Source organism: Gouania willdenowi, chromosome 8 (assembly GCF_900634775.1).
Source record: "Gouania willdenowi chromosome 8, fGouWil2.1, whole genome shotgun sequence".
NCBI lineage: Eukaryota > Metazoa > Chordata > Actinopteri > Blenniiformes > Gobiesocidae > Gouania > Gouania willdenowi.
This window is the reverse complement of record NC_041051.1, coordinates 28,849,698-28,870,202: the sequence shown is the minus strand read 5'-3', so window position 1 is coordinate 28,870,202 and position 20,505 is coordinate 28,849,698. Positions and strand designations below refer to the sequence as shown.

At 35.9% G+C, this 20,505-nt stretch overlaps 1 protein-coding gene, 1 long non-coding RNA gene and 1 pseudogene across 2 annotated transcripts; all 3 read right to left on the bottom strand.

The window, feature by feature from the left end:
* Window positions 1–370: 370 nt before the first annotated feature.
* Window positions 371–17,278, bottom strand: LOC114468966 (beta-1,4 N-acetylgalactosaminyltransferase 1-like). Its single transcript, XM_028456152.1, has 10 exons — window positions 17,270–17,278; window positions 16,970–17,141; window positions 15,145–15,182; window positions 14,261–14,327; window positions 7,577–7,690; window positions 7,391–7,477; window positions 4,597–4,778; window positions 4,201–4,344; window positions 2,199–2,439; window positions 371–2,120 (listed from the first exon to the last, which is right to left on the bottom strand). The coding sequence occupies exons 1-10, from the start codon at window positions 17,276–17,278 to the stop codon at window positions 1,933–1,935; spliced, it is 1,242 nt and encodes a 413-aa protein (XP_028311953.1). The 3' UTR covers window positions 371–1,932.
* On the bottom strand, window positions 15,513–15,630 carry LOC114469110 (uncharacterized; annotated as a pseudogene).
* Window positions 17,279–19,974: 2,696 nt separating the features above from the next.
* Window positions 19,975–20,505, bottom strand: LOC114468703 (uncharacterized). The gene is made up of 3 exons (XR_003674665.1): window positions 20,450–20,505; window positions 20,240–20,271; window positions 19,975–20,108 (listed from the first exon to the last, which is right to left on the bottom strand). It is a non-coding gene; the product is annotated as an uncharacterized LOC114468703 (long non-coding RNA).

The following is a 20,505-nucleotide window of genomic DNA, read 5'->3' as shown; positions in this document are numbered from 1 at the left end:
TGTGTGAACGTGAGTGTGAAGGAGCTGATATGTAAAGCACTTTGTGTCCTCTGTCTGTGAAAGGTGCTATATAAATAAAAAATACTTACTTCAAAAAGACAAACTGAATCTCACTGGAACTATTACATGGAAATAAGACGTGTAAAAATTTAAGCATTTTTATTGAACACCACATGTGATAAATTGTACAAAGCAGCTCAGAGTAAACTCTCTCTCTGAGTGACATAGCACTCTCTAGAGGTCTGTGGATTCATTTGTTATTTTTTATTGTGTCATTGGATGTTTGCCTTGAAAGAAAGAAAGAAAGAAAGAAAGAAAGAAAGAAAGAAAGAAAGAAAGAAAGAAAGAAAGAAAGAGCACCAAGTAGAAATGTCTTTGATCCACTTTAATAAAACATATACAAGTTGAGACAAAGTTTGAGAATACAAGATTGCTTGGAGACAGTTTGTCCGTCCAACAAGTGGTCTGCTGCTCTTTTATACAGTACGAATCATACACGGGTGTGTTGACTGTTCACAGTCTAATCGGTCATTCCCAAGCTTTTCCCAGTCCTGTACACCTTCAGACATTAAACCTGAAGCCCTGTACCCCCTACTCCTGCACAATAATGTGATGTCATATACAATGTAGCCCTACAGTGAAATTTGTCCTGAAATTTTACCTATCCTGTTGAGGAATAATACATGATAAAAAAACAAGAATAATCTTTAAGCACACATAAAAAAACCCATCTTACTCAGAATTATCGGTGAGAAACCATCTTTTTTTCTCTTGCTTTTGGAAAAAGAAATCTACCAAATATTTGTTGATTTAACATATACCAGTAATACAACATATCCATCACCCTGAAACTGTGAAATACAACTTGTTACAACTGTAACGAGAAGGGCGCAATGTTTCATTTTGTATTCTGTATTCATGCTTGTCAAAGCTGAAAATCCACATTTCACACAAGTAGTGGCCTACATAGTAACAAAGGGCATCAAAATCTTGACGGCACATTTGGCTAACGCAAAGCAATGACGCGCTCGTCATATTTGCGCTTTTTTGATTAGATTGTTTCTTTGTCACCACTAGAGGGCAGTCTAACCGAGGCCAATGTGGAGTTTGTGGCAGTGCATGGAGGCTCCTGACTGCTGGTCTATTTATATTCTAGTTTCCAATGTCTTCATACTTTTTTTCATTTATATTTACATACCTCCTATGAAAATTTGCATATCCCACTTTGGGTGACCTACGTCTTGATTTATCGAGGCATGTCTCCTTTTTACAACTTGTCCGGGAATATTTTACAAATACAAATTTATTCGGATTTCTTAGGGACCTTGAACGCATCTCGGGGTACACATTATTTTAAAGGCCGCAACTCCGCTAATATTTGCTCAATCTGAGAAATCCCATCAGTTTCTGAAAAATAAGGAGTTGCTCTTCATAGCCAATATGGGTCTTTATAGTAATTTTACTCACTTGTGACGGAATCCTTAATGATGCCACTTTGTTTTGACAAAAATCATCAAACACAAGGAAAAGAGAAAAAAGGAAGACTCTCCTGGATGATGTAACATCCATGGATGGGGGTTCTGTAAACCTTGAATTTTGGTCAGTTATCACTACTGAATTCAGATATTTTTCAAGTTTTTGTTATAGAGAGAAATCATTTTTTAAAACATATGGACAATATCTAATTTATCTACTATGCTGTATTTTGCCGTAACAAGGTAGATTCAAGAAAACGTCAAGTACTTTTTTAATATTGCTAAAGTTGGCCCAAGTGTTCTCTTTTTGGTAATTAAAATATGGTCACCCTTTCAAACAGAAACAAAAAAGAGTATTTTTCCACTCTAATCATGAATATATAATCAAATGGTTATACAATATTTTCTTATCATTAAGATTAATTTGTAAACATTTTTATTTGAAAAATCCATGAGTCTATCCCCATTTGACGCATTTCAGGTAGTTTTTGGAAAAGTGAAGCTGATTTTTAGACACCTTTTCCTCCTCTCCAGGTTTCCTGAATTTCATGTATTCTTTATTTGTTTTTGAGTTTGACTGATGGCCGATGCTCACTCCACGGCACAAGGCGACCATCAGAAACCCCAAACCGTCCATGAAGACCTCTGCAGAGAAGAATATTACAATTTTAAAAAGCCGCTTTCTTGGAGCGTGAGGAATCATCACAGGATTTCTGCATCTACCTGAATGTGCGACTCGCTGAAGCTTTGGGTCAAATCCCACCTTACGCACTGAATCCGTACGAGCGAGGAAGAAGTTGACCACCCCATCAGCCAGAAAGCATTCTGGGTAACTGGGTAGAGTGTGGAAGTTTCCACCAGACTTCCTGTACAGACACCCGCCCTCTTCTTCATCCCCTTCTTCATACAAAAGAGAGAAGTAGTGGCGGTTTCCCTTCACCGGGCTGCCCACCAAGCCGGCCACCTGAAAACAAACAAACCTCAGAGTGAAAGTGAATCTTTGACATCGTCACTCAGGGCCTGTACTACAAATCTGGATGAGTATATCTGGGATATCTCTTCGTTAGTGGGCTTCACCTAACCAAACATTCTCTGTCAGAGAGCAGCTGTACTAAGAAGCAGGATATAAACACGTTCATTCAACCCTGGCTATGTGTGTGTTCACATGAAACGGGCAGAGATTGCAGCATCAAACCAACCATAATCATGGAGAAACTTTGTAAGAGCAACTTGTGTCATAATTGTGGGAAAAATCTTTAAAAATATGAAGAATTAAAATTCATAATTCAGACCAAAAACAACACTTTAGCTGCAGAAAAAGCAGGAAGAAAAGAACACGGGCAGGAAGCTGCTGACACTGTTAATGCCTAAAAGTGTGAGATCATACATTAATAATCCATGGAATGATAGACAAACAGCGCTTTGATCAGTTTTACTTTATTACAGGACAGACGTGTTTCTATTCAGGTAGTCATTGGTAAATTAAAGGATTGCATTTAATCCAGAATTAATCTTTCTATCCTACTGTATTTCTATCCTGTCAGCGCTGCACCACGAGATCTGAGTGGTCAGGAGGCGGGACTTAAGTACTTTTTTAGATCTTATCCATTTCATAACCTGGTCCTGAGTGCACCCAGCCAATAGGCTTTGACTTTCCTGAGCGAGGACTGTCAAATTGAATGCACGTGCCTCGTAAACTGTCGTTCAGTGTTGATGGCAAAGGGAGTTTAGCAATGACTAGTTACCAAAATGTGAACAATGATTGGCATCAACTGAAGTGTTTATATCGAACGTGCAATGTTCAAAGGAGAAAATTTGATATGATATGCTTCTATTTATTGCACTATATATTGTTTTTGGTCATATATAGTCACAATAGTCTAAGTATTTCTTATTTTCAATACCTTGGTGTGATTTTCTTTATTATCTCAGCTATAAAGTGTTTGCTCCTGTACTCCTTCTGGCTTTTGTCTTGCAGGTCCGTGGGATCCTCAGTGTGGAGTTACAGAGACTCAGCGGCTCTGTCTCCACCCTTTTCTCTGCACACACCCAACACAGCATAACGTGGATGGCTGTTCATCATAGGAATGGGATCCACACAAGGTTCCTGCTGCTTAACAGAAGGTTTTCCTTGCCGCCATGATGAATTCATGTTGGGTGTGGGATACATATGTATGTGTATATACGTATATATGCATATGTGTGTATCCATAAAATTAAGAGTCCGTCCCTAATACTGCTCTACTGTAAAGTGTCTTGAGATACCATTGGTTATGATTTGGCGCTATACAAATAAAGATTGATTGATTGATTGATTGATAAACTGTTTCACAGTTTCATTTCTTGGTATTAAAGTCCAGGTTTTTTTCTTCTTCTTTTCAAAATTTTGCATTGATCTCATAAACCCGAACATTGTGTATCATATCGTATACGCTGTGTGTCCCCCCCCCTACTGATAACTGATTACATTAGGTGAGCATGGATATGTTTTGGAACCAGAGAGGGATTATAGTGATTCTGAGGAGTCTGGGAACACTTACAATAGGCAGTTTGTGCTGTGCCCAAGTGTATTTGTCGTAATAACACCAACATTTAGATGTTTCTGTTTCTATTTCATTATTTATAAAAAACAAACACTAGACTATAATTCCAGGGCGTTCTGAAATTAAAGGAACTTTACACACCGACTTAAAACATTTGCACCAATAACATGAGCTTTTCTTACCAAATCCAGGTCAGGATTGGCTTCCATCACCTCCACAAACTTCTCTATCTTTGTGTCATTTGTAAACAGGAAGTCATCGTCCACCCACAGGAAGTATTTGGTGGTAACCTGGGAAACGCCAAGGTTTCTGCCAGCAAACCAGCCCTGATGGCGAAAACATTATATATATATATATATATATATATATATGAATGTGTACACATGGATGTGTACACATCATACTGTATGATATTTTCTATGGGTTCACATGATTCACAGTCTACTCACAAATTAATGGAAGGTATTAAAGAAGTGTTTTTTAGAGAGGACAAGTGTCTATTTTACATGTGCCTACTTCTTCTTTTCCATCATTAAACTTAACGAACATAAATAATGACACAAAGAGATGAAGTCTACCTGAGATGGAGGCATGATGTACTGCTCAATGTTTTCTCCGCTGACTGTTTGTGGTTCGATGCTGTCGTCTGCAATGATGATCTTTACAGAAGTGTAGAAATGCCGGATGCTGTCTATCAGTTTATTCAGCTGAGGGTATCGCAAAAAGGTTTTTGTGACGATGGTGACCTGAGAGCTGATGTCTGAGAGGAGAAACATCATTTCAACATCATACACACAATAGAAACAGCTTAGCTAGTGTTAAAATAGGACTTAATCAATCTCAAATTTATCAAGTAAGTTAATATGAAAAAATATATGTATTGATGATCTTCAGGGGTGAAAGTAAAGAATTACAAGTACTCATGTTACTGTAATTGAGTTGCTTTTATGGGTACTTATACTTTTGAGTACATTTTTAAATCAGTAATTTTACTAATAAGAACGTTTTAAAAGTAGTAAAGTATTTTGTTACATTTCTACACCCAGCCGTTACTGAGTGAATTCTTATTTGTTTTAAAATTGATCAACGGACTTTGTGAAACTACAAAAAATTTAAATGACCAGACAATGATCAAATGCATCACATCATAGCCGACCAATCATATAATACGTAATGCACGGCACCAAAACACCATTTGATAAAGGTTATTTTGTCAGTAATTATACTGAGAGCCCGGGAATTATTTTTAATTCGAATTTAATTCATTGGTGTTATTATTATTATTGTTTAAACACATTTTGACAAACCTTTTATATTATACAGATGACTTTGCGGAAAAGAAATTAATTACTGTATGCATCAAACCGTGTCAAGATTTATTACCAAAAATAAACATGGGAGGTGATAGTATCTGTAACCTTTACTTTGAGTACTATTTAATTGAGCTAATTTTTCTTTATACAATTTCAATCAAGTAACAGTATTTCTACATAAGTAAGATTTTTTTAGATTCAGTAATCTTTACACCTCTGTTGATCTTAAGTCACAGATGGGCAACTTTTATCAGAGCGGCGGCCACAAAATGTGATCAACATTCATGTCAGTGTTTAGAATAATGACCAACCTGAGCATTAATACAGAAAATAACAAAGGGGTTGTGCTGTGGGTGTGTTTCAATTCACAGCCGAGTGTGTCTTTGTGTCCTTCAGACAGAGTTGAGAGTTTGACAGCGTGTCAGAACACAAATATTTAGTTTATGCATCAACTGGTGAAATCACATCTCATGTATGGGTTCAAATGAGGACGTGGAGTCCTGATGCTGATGGATTACATGTGGTTCATCAGGTAGTCAGGTGTGTCTCACCCATGGGGGATGAGACACCTGCACTTTCATAAAAACAAAAAATCATCCCCTTCACTTTTTTATGTAAGGATTCATTGTTGAAAACATATTAGTCCAGTTAGATTAACTGAATGGTGATCAAGCCAATCACAGCCAGCCATTTGACAAAGCTGCTGTTCCAAAAAAACAAAGAGTTTACAGTGATGAGTAAAGTGTGAGTAAAGTGACAAAAAATTAGTAACCAGTGGCAAAAATTTGTCTAAAAGTGTCCAAAACGTGGCAAGAAAAAAGTGAAAAGTGACTAAAATGGGCCAAAAGCAGTCCAGAGTGGCAAAAAAATAAAAAATTAAATGGTAGCTTAAATGAGCAACATGTTGTAAACAATAGTGGAAAAGGGCAATCATGTGGAACAAAACAGGGCACAATGTAGGGAAAAAAGGAAACAAGTGGTATTTATTGGGCTTATTTGGATGAAAAGTAGAAAAAATGGTTAAAAGAAAATAAAATTGGATAAACGTCAAAAAATTGACAAAAATAAGGGATATTTTTTGTCAAAAGGTAGAAAAATTAGAAAAAAAAAACAGTGAAATTTTTTGGAAAAGGGGCAAAAATGGACCAAAGGAAGTTGCAAAATTGCCAAAAGGGGTAAAAAAGTTTGCAAATTTTAAGGTTTTCTTTGGGAATAATAATTAAAACTAAAACATAAAGAGCCACGAGTTGAGTATCACTGACTTAATAACAACTTTATCATGGTTTTAGTAAAATAATGTAATAAACTAAATTGGGAGTCCACAGTTGTCCTAACCTTAGAACACCCTCACTGTTAAATAACTGCTCCACCCATGCAGGTAGTGGTGCCAAAAAAGTACGAACCACAAGTCACGAGTATTGCACAGGATTCTTGATTAACATTTAAAAAACAAACATTTTTCTGTGTGCTGAGCTATTTATTTTGGCCTGGGTTAAAATCACACGTAACCAAATACTGTCGCTCTTGTTACACCTGTCATCCTGCAGGAAAGCTGAACCAGTTTCACTGGCTCCATTGAGAACAATTCCTGTATCAATGAGCCGTTTGGACATCAGTTTTTAACTCTTATGTGTTCGGCAGCGCACAAGAAATGATCCATGCCATCATGAAAGTGGACAGTGTTTATCACAGATTTCAATGTAATAAAGCAGAGAAGCTGCTCTTCATCAATAACTTTAATGTGTTTTATATTGAACATTGTTAGAATGTCACTGCTAAATAAATATTTTCATACATTTCAATTGATTTATTGTTTTAATCATGAATATTATTGTATACAATTGCAGTGCTTCAATATTGAGGTTAGTGCACGTTCATAAATAGCTATAAATCTGATCATACTAATAATAATAATTACTCTCAGTGTTTAGGCCTTGGTTTTCTCATCCCTAGTAAATATGTAGCTGGATAAAAAACTAATGAACAAGAACTGAACAAATGACTGTACAAAACTGTATTTAATGAGTAAATTGAGGATTTGATGAATCTGTGCTCTTACCCTTTCCCATCTTGTACAGGATCGGCATTTGAGTTCGTTTGATGGCGATTGGAAAAACGACTTCATCGTCTTCAAACTGAAAAGTTGCTAATAAATAAATAAAAAGAACATTTGTTACAGTGACTTATTCACTGTGTAGCTCTACAAATGTTAGTATCTGGAGAGTTTTAGTTAATGAACACATACCGAGGTCTCCACTGTTTATGTGGTAGAAAGCGCTGGTGTACGACACGTTGGACAGCAGCTCATTGATAACGTGTGGTTTGCTGGATTCAACAGTTAATGTGGAGCTACCTTCACCTAGTGGAGAAGTGCAATAGAAATTCATCATCTGTTTAGATACAACTATAATATTATCATTGTTAATATTATTACTAACTACTAGTAAAGCTGATTTTATTTTACGAGGAGGTTCTATTCACCCAATGGTGAACCAAAAACCTTTTCTCGTGAAGCAACATTTTTGAGTATTTTTCTAAATCAGTAATTGTACTTGTACTTAAGTACATTTTAAAATAAGTAAAGTCATTTGTTACATTTCTACACCCAACCATTACTAAGTAAATTATTATTATTATTTAGTTTTAAAATGAATGAACAAACAACAATCAAATGCATCACATCATTGCCGACCAATCAGATTAACCGTAAAGCACCTAAACAGCATTGAATGGAGGTTATTTTTTCCAGGGGTGGAAAGCAACAAATTACATTTACTCTCGTAACTGTAATTGAGTAGTATTTTTGTGTACTTCTACTTCACTCACATTGCTGCATCGCGACAAAGCGAGAGCGCTAAATTCTGATGGAGAGCAGGAAACTTGAGAATCTGCCATCTGAAATCATCAAAATGTCCATGTTTTGTGGAGTTTACGGCTGCTCCAGTTTTTGTGCCCCCTTGACGTTTTCTTGATGCCCCCCATTTATAACTGTCTGGTGCCGACTCTGGTGTCCCGTGCGCCGCCTCGTCCTCCAGCAGTGCCAGATAAGCCACTGTGCGTCTTTACGCATTGTGTGCGCGTTTCTTTGTATAACAGCTACAGGTGTTGTAGCCAATTGATCAGCAGTTTTGCGCAATGATCATGTGATTTTTAATTACAAGTATTATTATTAACACAAGACTGTATTTGTAGGCGCGCGCACGTCACCCTGAGGCGTCAGTATCATTTTTCCTCCTTGGGCTCATTCCACCTAGAATGTTTTATTTTATTTATTTTTTTATTTATTTTATTTATTCAGTTCATTTCCGACATGGTTGCATTCACAGAAATTCATTTGACATTCAGAGCAAAAGCACATCATTGTTTTTTTTTTTTTTTTTTTTTTGTCCTTTTTCATGCCGGAAAGGGCGACGGAAAAAAGCATTATGCTTATCCAGATCCGTCCCCTAATTTGAGCACAGATAATTTTACATCCAACCTTGTTTCTTCCCTTTTTTTTTTTTTTTTTTTTGTCCTTTTTTATGTGATGTGTTCTCGTCTGCAGTCATTGTTCCTGTTGTTACTCCTCCTCACTGTCCTTTTTCTCCGTATCTCCTCGAGCTTTCTTTTCCAGTCGTTGTTTACGTTCCTCCAACTCTCCAAACGTAAAGTTCTTCTTCTTTCGGAGTACCTTCATATCCTCTGAAAGTCGCCTCAGCTTACGATCCATCCGGAAGGCACATGCACATACACACACAGTACCCCCATCATTAGCAGGCCAAAGATCATGACTCCTAGCAGATAGATGTCCTCCACATCTTCCACTGTCAGCTGGGAGAGACAGAGCATCTGGCTTCTCCCTCGTGCATCCATGACATATCCACTTGGGTATGTGTCCTTTGGACACGGTATTTCGTGCTGAAGCAATTGCCTCGTTGAGAAAATTTTGTCAATGGTGCTCAATGACCAGTTGATGAGTTCCATGTCGTCGCTGTAGAGTTCAATGGAGAGTTGACTTGAGATCTGTATGCATGTAGAAATGTCCTCCTCGTTTTCTCCTTAAATTGTTTCAGATTATCGGACTGTTGTGTCTCTGCGTCAAGGCTGTTCCAGAGGTTCATGGCTCTATACACAGTACTATGTTTGCCAACGTTTGATATGACCCTGTTTGTTCTAAACACATTATTATGTCTGAATTCATAGGGATTTTGATTGTATGTGAAACGTTTTTGGATTTGATGTGGTAATTTTTTTGATGAAGCCCTAAATGCGTGTATTTGTGTGTTGTAGTGTATTATTTCTTGCAGTTTTAGGTATTTTGACTTCTCAAATAAATCGTTTGTGTGTGTGTTGTGTGGTACTTTATGTAAAATTCTTATAGCTTTTTTTTGTTGTTTAAATAGTGGTTCAAGATACGTTTTGTAGTTATTACCGCATATTTCGGAGCAGTAATTTAAGTGCGATGCTATGAGTGAAGAATAGATAGTTTTAAGTGATTTGGTATGTAGGATTTGTTGAAGCTTCCATAGGATGTAACTGCTTTTGGCAACTTTGTTTTTAACTATTTGTATATGTTTTTTCCAGGTCAGCTTGTCGTCCATCCACACTCCTAGTACCCGATATTCTTTTACTTGTTCTATTATTTCCATGTTTAGTTTCAGTCTTATATCTCCTGTTTTTTTTCTCTTTCCAAAGTTAATGAATTTTGTTTTACTGACGTTTAGGGATAGTTTATTTACATCTAACCATGTTTGAATTTTTAATAGTTCCTCATTTGTTGACTCTATTAAAGTTTTAATGTCTTTGTCTGAGCATAGAATGGTTGTGTCATCTGCAAACAACGTTAGTTTGAGGCAATTTGTGACTTTGAAAATGTCGTTTATGTATAGAATGAACAGTTTTGGCCCTAAAATTGAACCCTGTGGAACACCACATTGTATGGTTTGGCATTTTGATGTGTGTTCTTCAAAGTCAACATATTGTCTCCTATTTGTCATATAGCTTTTAATCCATTTTAAGGCGTTGCGCTTTATTCCGTAATTTTGAAGTTTTTCTTCTAGAATATCATGATTAATTGTGTCAAAGGCTTTTTTTAGGTCCAGAAAAATTCCGAATACAAATAGTTTTTTTTCTAATGCTTCTCTTATATTCTCCGTGATGTCAATTATAGCCATTGCTGTTGAACGTCCTTTTCTAAATCCATATTGTCCTTCATGTAGTATATTATTGTCTTCTATAAATTTGTCGAGTCTGTTCATGAACAGTTTTTCCAGAATTTTTGATAATTGTGGTAATATTGATATAGGTCGATAATTAGTGAAATTACATTTTTCTCCACCCTTGTAAATCGGTCTGATTTTTGCAATTTTCATCTTTTCTGGGAATACCCCATTCTTGAATGATAGATTACTTATATATGTTAGTGGCGGGGTTATTTCAGCTGTTATGGTTTTTATTAGACTCATAGTTAGATTATTAACGTCTCTGGATTTTTTTGAGGTACAGGTAGTGATTATTCTGTCCACCTCTGCTTCTGTTACTTCTTCAAGTACAAAGTACTTATCAATGTCTTTCTTCTCATTGTCAAAATGGTTCCATCTAAGTGTTTGGTGTTTATTTATCTCTTTCTCTATGTCTTTTCCAGTATTTATGAAAAAACTGTTGAGTTCTTGTGCTATTATGTTTTTATTGTATTCTTTTACATTGTTTATTATAAAATGGTCTGCATTTTTTTCTTTGCATTTACGCATGGTTATGTTGTTTATTATTTCCCACAATTTTTTGTTTTTGTTTTTATTCTCTTTTAATTGTTTTTCATAATATTCTCTTTTTTTTTCTCTTAGTAAATTATTAACTTTGTTTCTGTATTTTTTATAACGTATTTCTGCTTTTAATGTTTTTTCTGTTATATATTTTTTATATAATATGTTTTTCTTTTTGCATACGTTGGCTATTTTCTTATTAATCCATGGTACATTGTTTATTTTACTTTTGGTTGTTATTTGTTTCAAAGGGCAGCATTTATCGTATATTGTCGTTTTTGTGTCTGTAAATGTGTCATACGCTATGTTCACGTCTTCTTCCTTGAAAACACTCTCCCACGTCTCTCTTTTTATCTGTTGTTTAAAGTTTTCTAGTTGTTTTTCTCCTTCCAGTCTCCTGTATGTCTGTGTGTTATGATTTTCACGGTTCTTCTTCTCTTTTGCGTTTAGTATCATAAATATTGGTAAATGATCAGAGATGTCATTTATTAATATACCACTCTTTATATCTGTGTTTTGTATGTTTGTGAAGATGTTATCTATCAGTGTTGAGCTGTGTTTATTAATTCTGGTTGGTTGCGTTATGAGAGGTTTTAATCCATTTGTGTACATGCAATTGGCAAAGTCTTCAATGTGTGTATTTTTTAAAGGATTTAAAATATTTATATTGAAGTCTCCACATATCAGTAATCTCTTATTTTTGATTTCTTCTATCATTTTGGTTAGTTTCTCATTAAATATGTCTATTTTACAGTCAGGTGCACGATACAAACAGCAGATTATTATCTTACTTCCCTCTGGACTTGTAATTTTGATTGTTATACATTCCATTACTTCTTCCACAGTTAAACTCAAAGACTCTATAATCTCCATATCTATATTTTCTTTTATGAATAGTGCTACCTCTCCTCCTGACTTATGTAATCTGTTCTTATAGACAAATTTATATCCTTTTATCATAAAATCCATGCCTTTTTTTTCATTCATCCAAGTTTCTGATAGTGCTATTATGTCAAACCTATACAAAGTAGAGATGTAATCCTTAATGTCTTCAAAATTTGCATACATACTGCGACAATTACAGTGAACAAGTGACAGACCTTTTTCCTTCTTATTTTCCACTTTGAAGTCATTCTCTGTGTAGTAATGGCTGTTCGTGTATTGTTTCCAATGTGAAAAGTTGTTTGGGTCCACTTCGTCTACTTGATTAATCTCCCGTTGTTGATGTTGATGATGTTGCGGATGATTTTTAGTGATTCTGTCCATATCCATGATTTTTATCAGTGTTCTTGACTTTTAGGCACCTCATTCGTATTTTTCCAGGTCTTCCATCCTTTGGACTAGAACGGGTTTTCCATTTTCTCCTCCTGGGGGTGTGATGTAAATCCTGCAGCCTCTGGTCCAGTTTTTCACAATTTTTCCTCCTTTCTTCAGTTGGCGTGCCTTCCATGCGATACTTGCATTCTGCTTCGTCAGGTTCTCGTTCATAAACACCATCGTTCCCACAAGTTTTCTTCCTTGTCTCATTATTTCAGCTTTATATTTCACGTTGGTGAATGTAATTTTCACATCTCTGGTGTCTTTGCGTTTTGGCAGCAGCTGGCAGTAGTTGATGTTGTCTGGGTTCACTTCAATGCCTTTCGAGTCCAGGTAATCAATCACCTGTTCTTCAATCGATTTTTCGTCTTCGATGGTCGGATCCTCTGTTTGTCTTGTTGCACTGGCGTAGCTCCTTGGCCTTATCTTTAGGCCCGTGATGATGACATCCTTTTCTCTTTCTTTTCTTTCCAGATCTTCAACCCTCGCATCCAATGTTTTTATCTTTTCTGCATTCTTTACATTTTATAGACTTTATATAACAAACTGTAAGCATTTCTTGCTTTCAGAGGTGATTTATTGGATGCTCTGACACATGGATTATTGACACAAGCACTTACCTCATCGAATTTACATCCTTGACATTTATTTTATTTTATTTATCCAGGTTATTCACACCATGTCTTGTTCTCATGCACGTTATTTTGAAATGATGTTCTCTAATAAATTATAATAATAAAAAAGAACCTAGATTGATCTGTATACACGTCTTTTTATTTTTTATTGCATGGGAGAGATGACCCCCCACCCAAAAAAAAAAAAAAAATGTAACTAAGTAATATTTACTCTGACTACATTTTAAGTGAGCTACTTTTTACTTTTACTCGAGTAGATTTATACACCAGTAACTTTACTTTTACTTTAAGTAAAATTTAATCAAAGTAACTTTAATTACTAAGTACTTTTACTTAAGTAGATTTTTTCTCTTTCCACCCCTGATTTTTTTCAGTTTTAAAGCTGATACATGTAACTATACTTGGAGCCCAATAATTAAAATTATTTTGAACTAAATTCATTGGTGTTTTTTTATTTTAAAAAATAATTGTACATATTGACAAACCTTTTATTTTATACAGATGCCTTTGTGGAAAATAAATTAACTTCCAATTGTGGAAGATTTGGTCTCTTCTTTTTTAAGTTAATACATTAGATGTTTACTGTATGCAAGAAAATTGTGGCAAGATTTACTACCAAAAATAAACGTGGGGGGTAAAAGTACCTAGTAACTTTTACTTTGAGTACTATCTATTTAAGCTACTTTTTACTTGTACGCGAATACATTTTCAATCAAATAACAGGACTTTTATTCCAGTAAATGTAGGAGATATCAGTACTCTTTACACTCAAAATCTCACAAGTAGTACTAGTGGATCTAATGCAAATAAAGTAGGAGGGATTAAAACCAAATCCATCACAGTGATTGGTTGTAATATTTTCAAAAGCCAATGGGAGGCCTGACTTAGCTTTTCCTCGACCACTAATTAGCATATAATGCTTACTATTCATACCAGTGACTAATGAGTCGATTGCACCACAGTTAATCATGAATAAAGGCGAGTGCAGTGCATGTGAGTATAAAAGCGTCTCAGTGATGGTCAAGGATTTTACAGCTCGTTTTCAAGCAGGATTAAACTGATATGACACTGTTTTACTGACGAGCTCTCCCAGTGTTCCCAGCATTACCACTGCCTCATTCCCCCTGGGACAGAGTGTATTCCAACATCTGATTGGTCAGTGTTATTAAGGAATATCTTGGAAATGTCACAGAATGAAAACTTTCCAACAAGCTATTCCTGACATTAGAGACGTACCTTCAATCGTTGCCTCTGTCGTCTTCTTCACAACATTCAGGATGCCACGGCTGACCTTCAGAACCACCTGAGTTAGACAGACCATGGTTAACTTATGAATGAACTTCCTTAACAAAGATCAGCAGCACACAGTCAATAGAATCAGTGCTGCTATAGTGACTAATCCTGAAAAACCTTGTCTGAATTAACATGACCTTAACATATGAGATTGTAACTAACTGAGATTGCTTCCTTCTTTCACATGAAACTTAAGTAAAACCTTAAAGACAAATCTGACCTTTGTTTTCTAAAAAAATAAGCCATTATACATTTTTTTCAGTCAAAGTTACAACACATACATCTAACATAACAAAATACTTAAAATGTTGTAATGTGTTTAAAAGCTGGCCGTCACGTGTTGGAACAAAAACAAAGGAGGGACTTTTCTGACGCAGCCTCAGCTTCAACTTTCATAACTGCCAACGTGAAACTAGTTTGAGCAGCAGACTCTTCGCGTCTTTGTATAAATACAATGAAATTGCTATTAAATCCTGAAGTAATCCTCTTGTTCTACAATAAAAGAAAAGGGCACGTCTGTTTAAAGGTGTGTAATGTACTAGGATTGCAAAGGTCCGATTGTTTCACAGATCATTTTGAGGTAAATCATTTATTTACTACAGTAAAGTGGAAAGGGCACGTCTGTTTAAAGGTGTGTAATGTACTAGGATTGCAAAGGTTCGATTGTTTCACAGATCAGTTTGAGGTAAATCATTTATTTACTACAGTAAAGTGGATAGACACTTTTGGACTGTTACATTTTACACCTTTAAGCATTGCTATGCTTCACCCAAATTTACAATCAATGACTAAAATCCTGCAGTTCTGTGTGAGAACGACCCACTAACCTTGTAGTTGTTTTGTGTTTCTGCATGCAGCCCCAAACCTGCAAATCAAAATAGCTCACCTCATCAGAAACACTGACCACATAAAGTAAACACATCCACATGTTGATGGTTGATACAGTCAGACTCAGCAAGACAGTTATGTTTGATCCATGAGAACAGATGGTGAGGAATGACAATGGAGCAGCTAATGTTTTAGTGCTGACTGTCTGAAAGCCTATTTGCTCAAACACTGACGGAAGCGAGGCTGCCATAGTGCACCATCGGCCCCTCCAACCACCACCTCACTCACACACTACATTCATACTAGGCAATGTGGGTGAAGTGCCTTGCCCAAGGACAACGACAGACACCACTGGGGTGACGGCCCCCCACTGTAGCACCTGGAATTCCCAGTGGTCTCCCATCCAACTACTAACCAGGCCCAGACATGCTTAGCTTCCGAGATCTAACGGGATCAGGGAATGACAGGCTGGTATGGCCACAAAGTAAAGAGCATTGCAGTTTGTTAACTAGCTTAACATTCCCATGCTTTAAGGAGCTCCTTTAAGGAGTTTTCTACCTTAGCAGACCATTCAAAGCATGAGCTCTGCCACAAAAAAACAACTACTTGAGAAATGACATTTCGTCATTCTTTCAATGCAAATGTGAAATGAAGCCCGAGCTCACAAATTACAAAACTAAAAAGTTCATAATATAGCAAGTTATTTTTACAGAAATGAGAATTAACATATTATTAGGCCGATGCTTTTATGTGTCAAACTCGAGACCCACCGACTAATTTTGTCCCCCGCCAGAGTATCTAGTCTGGCCCACAGGAAGATTTGTCATTAGTAATATTTAGAGCCAAAACATGACTTTGGTAAATCACTATATACAGTACGTTATAGGTTTCTTACTCCCCCCAAATTCCCAGTCAATAAAACTACAACAATTTTTTTTTTAATATTTGTAATTTCAATAATTTTGATCAATTGTTTATCCTTCGAGATATTGTAAGCTACACACAATATTATTTTGCACATGAATCTACAAAAACAGGGAACCACAATTTGGAATTTGTAGAAATGTTATGGTGTTACAGCTCATGCAGTATTGCATTTTCTGTGTTGGTGGGAGAGTGAGAGTTCTCCCACAGTTGAACATATTTTCCCAATCAGCAGGTTAGCAGGGATTGGCCAATACAGAGGAAGCTGGTTGGTTCTCCACAGGAGTGGCCCTAGAAGAGAACTGTCACCCCTGGAAGCAGATGGAGAGCCATAGTGGTTGCGTTGGCTCTCCTTTCCTTGCCGTCCTCATTTTGATTATCTGGCTTCGTATTACCGTGTAATTTACCTGGTTTATCCATCATTTTTTAATCTGTATTAGCATGTGTTTACCTGGTTTATCCAGCATTTTAAGTTAGAACCGTACTAAGAATTATTTTTTTATTTGTAAAGAAGCTGTAGGGGTGAACTGCCATTATTGTTCCCTTTTTCTAGTAACTTTTTGTTTTCAGGTTTATATGGAGTTTTGTTTGTTGTTTAGGCCTTGGTTCACCCTGACGTCTATACTTCTGTTTTTTTTGTTGCTAATTGTTGTTTAATGTTGAACATTTATTGATGGTAAATGACCTTTGTTTTTCTACAAATCCCTGTGTTTAGTGAAATATGTTATGCTTCTAGACCCTAGGCTTGGGGCGTAACATATGGTCTGGCCCTTTTTGAGATGAAACTGGGTCGTATGTGGCCCTTTAACACTGATGAGTTTGACACCCCTGATGTACTGTGCAGCCTAAATATGGCTTTAGGTGACAATAAGTGACAGTTTGCATTTGTCAGGAACACACCTGGGATAAGGGTGGGCTGCAGCGGTTGCACAGTGAAGCCCTGAATGGGATACTGCAGAGGAGAGTTGGGCAAAGCGTACAGAGGTTTGGATAGCACAGACGTCGTCCTGTTAAAAGAGATCAAATGCACACAGTGGGCCTGTTCTATGAAGCTGGATTTCCTCTTATCGAACTAAATTCCAAGAATTATTCCGTATGTGCTGTACTATGACACTGGTGAACTTCTTATCATAAGTACCTTCTCCACAATTTCATGTACGTTTTAATTTGTGGAGCAGAGGGCTCTCTGAAACCCCTAACTGTGTCCATCATTAGTTCCTTAAGGCTTCATCTACAAATTCAAAACAATAAATGGAAATTAAAGCAGAGTTTTGTTAAACTACAACTTTTGTAATAATAAATAAAGACAGTCTTGATGTAAAACGTATCTAATTATTGTCTTCTATTGTCAGAAGTGTGACAAAATGGCCTCTACAGCATAAAATAATCCTGTTTCAATAAATTGTAAGAAAATATAGTATGTTATTGAGCAATAGTATTGTTATCCAAAATCTGCCTAGAAAGGAACCAACATTTCCTGATTAATTTTAAATTAATTGTTAATTGAGTTCCTCCTGCAATATGCTCCTGTACCCCAAGGGGTACACGTACCCCTGTTTGGGAACCACTGTCCTATAGGAAACAGATTAGTCTGCTGATAAAACTTGCGAGCGCCGGGCAAAATAATCAATGTTGTATAAATTACAAATATTGTTCACCTTATGATGTAGGCTGAGCTTCATGAACTGTCTGAATTATGAATTTTAATTCATAATTTAAAATCATTTATCCTCAATTGTGACATAAGTTGCTCTGCACGGTTTCAACATGTTCGTGATTGATCAGATGCTGTAAACTCCACCCGTTTTATGTGAGCGCCCAGGTAGTCAGGGTTAAATCACCTGAGTTAACTGAATTTATTGATATCCTGCCTCATAGTACAGCTGCTCTGTGTTGAAGAATGTTTGGTTAGGTGAAGCTAACGGAGAGATATCCCAGATGTACTCATCCAGCTTCATAGTACAGGCCCAGTTTGTTTGAACAATTAACAAAAAAAAGCTGTGAGCACCAGGTAAACATTGGTGCATCAGACAATCAACAAGGAGTTTGACCTCCATGTACAGTGTTTCGGTGCATTCATTACCTTCTTCTTTGTACTGCCTTCCACTCCTTAGCTCGCTGTTGCTGCAGCTCTTCATATTGCTCTGGTGGGATAAAATCTTTCAACAGCTTGGAGCCCTTAGCACATGTGCATGGATGAGTTTGGGGAGGACTGCTGGGAGGGAGGGGTGGCCTGGAAGACCTGTGGCAACATTGACGTCTTTATTATTACTCAATCTTTTGCACAGGAAGGTTTGTTCAGAATAGCTTCTATATAAAAGAGCTCAGGGTTAGCGAGAGGAGCTAAAAGTAAGAAGTGGCTAAATATGACAACTCACGCACAAATATAATAAAAAATGAATATGCAAAATGACAACAAAAAACACAAAATGAGAACACATTAAAACAATAGCAAAAAAATCTGTGTATCATTCGTTCATTTGTTGTCATTATGTAAGAAAAAACGGGAAAAAAAAACACTCATTATTTGATATTTGTTTCCAAAACCAAAATGAAAAAACGGAAAACGCCTTGTTTTTCAAATTCAAGCTCTTTTGCTTCGGTACAGAAAACGAAAAACGGAAAACGAATACCTTTATTCATTTTCCCATTACCGATTTGCCAAGTACTCGCGTAACGAGCCATTTATCATGATGACACAGGCTTATACATAAGCCTACCTTAAATGTTGTCGCTGCAAGGAATTGTGGGTCAGCATTTTCTCGTCTCCTCTGGTAATTCTGACTTTTATTTTGAAAAAACTTGTAATGAAACACAGCTAATGATGCCACTTTGGCATCATTTAGATTCTATAGAACTTCCTCTAACCGAAATTAGTCACACCTGCTTGGAGTTTGTTTTTGCAAGGTTCACATTAAAAGAAAAAGAAAAAAAAAATCAGGGTTTGGCAGATTTATTCACAATTAATATTTCTTTTCTTTTATGCTGCTGGTCCCAGGAAACAAATGTTGTTTATGTGGTAACATCAAAATCACAATATAAAAAACCTTGTAGTACGAGGTAAAATTTCACTGCCAAATTACTGTAGATATCACAAAAAGCTGAATGTCTTTGTTTACCATCTTTTATCATTTAAAAAAAGAATGTTACCTAAAAACATAATACACATAAAATGATGAATAAAATTACACACTATTTCAATATATAAATAAGATAGTCTAAAGTTAGTCTAAAGCAAGGTTCCTGCTGCTTAACAGAAGGTTTTCCTTGCCGCCATGATGAATTCATGTTGGGTGTGGGATACATATGTATGTTTATATACGTATATATGCATATGTGTGTATCCATAAAATGAAGAGTCCGTCCCTAAGACTGCTCTACTGTAAAGTGCCTTGAGATACCATTGGTTATGATTTGGCGTTATACAAATAAAGATTGATTGATTGATTGATTGATTGATTGATAAACTAAATGTAATGTATTGTGACATAAAATAGTATATACAGTATATATATACTGTATATATACACAACTATTGTTATTCAGAAAAATTCAGCAAAACTATTAAAAAGTAAATTATTTTCAATAAATACTTTTATAACACATGCAAAACATAACCTATTAAAAACACTGACAAATTGAATCTCAAACAATTTTAATCATTTTCATTAAAATTGCTCTGAAAGATTAGAAAAGTGTGAAGAATAATTTTGTTCAATGTTGAATATAATAAACTGAAAAAGTAAAAACCGGTTAAGTTTAAGGTGCCTAAGATAAGAATCAGTCAATTGTTTAAAGCAAAACTAGTGACATGGAATGACACTCAGGAAAACACTTAGTTCTTTGTTAAAAGTCGAAGGAATTCAGTTAAATGTTAAGGTGTCGTATGCAAACAGTAGTTTACCTATTTTGGGTGTAGGCACATATTTGGATATTCCCATGGCTTGGTTAGCAGCCTTATAAAAGGAAGGCAGCAGCAGACCAAGTGCAATCGAAACAACAACGATAATGCAAGTTGCAGTTTATGGTGTAGGATCACCTGTAAACACACATGAAAAACTAAGAATAGGAAGATGAGCCACAGCGTATTTATTATATTTGTGTTGGCTTGTTTTAACAATTGAGATCCAATCTTAGCATTTATTCCAACACAAGAAACATTTGTCTTACCATTGTAAATGTAACTTTCCTTTCTGGATTATCTGAGAGACAAAAGAAGATTTAACTTTAATCTTAAAGTGATTTAGATATCTTAAGTATTTTTATATTGCTTTATCTTTTGTCATGAGCTGCCATGGATTCTAAAACATTTACAGACTTAAAATCCTTATAATTACCATTACTATTATTATATTAATTTATAGAAAGACTATGGCTCACCTCTGTTGAAAAAAGTCCTCTGCCTCCTTTATGCCACTGTGACTCACTCCCACATA

Bases quoted from the DNA above. Each gene is read 5' to 3' on its own strand.
- LOC114468966 (XM_028456152.1), bottom strand. The intron at 7,691-14,260 runs GTACGTCTCTAA...CTTCTCCACTAG, and splicing joins GACAGAGGCAACGATTGAAG to GTGAAGGTAGCTCCACATTA. The intron at 7,478-7,576 runs GTATGTGTTCAT...TTTATTTATTAG, and splicing joins CATAAACAGTGGAGACCTCG to CAACTTTTCAGTTTGAAGAC.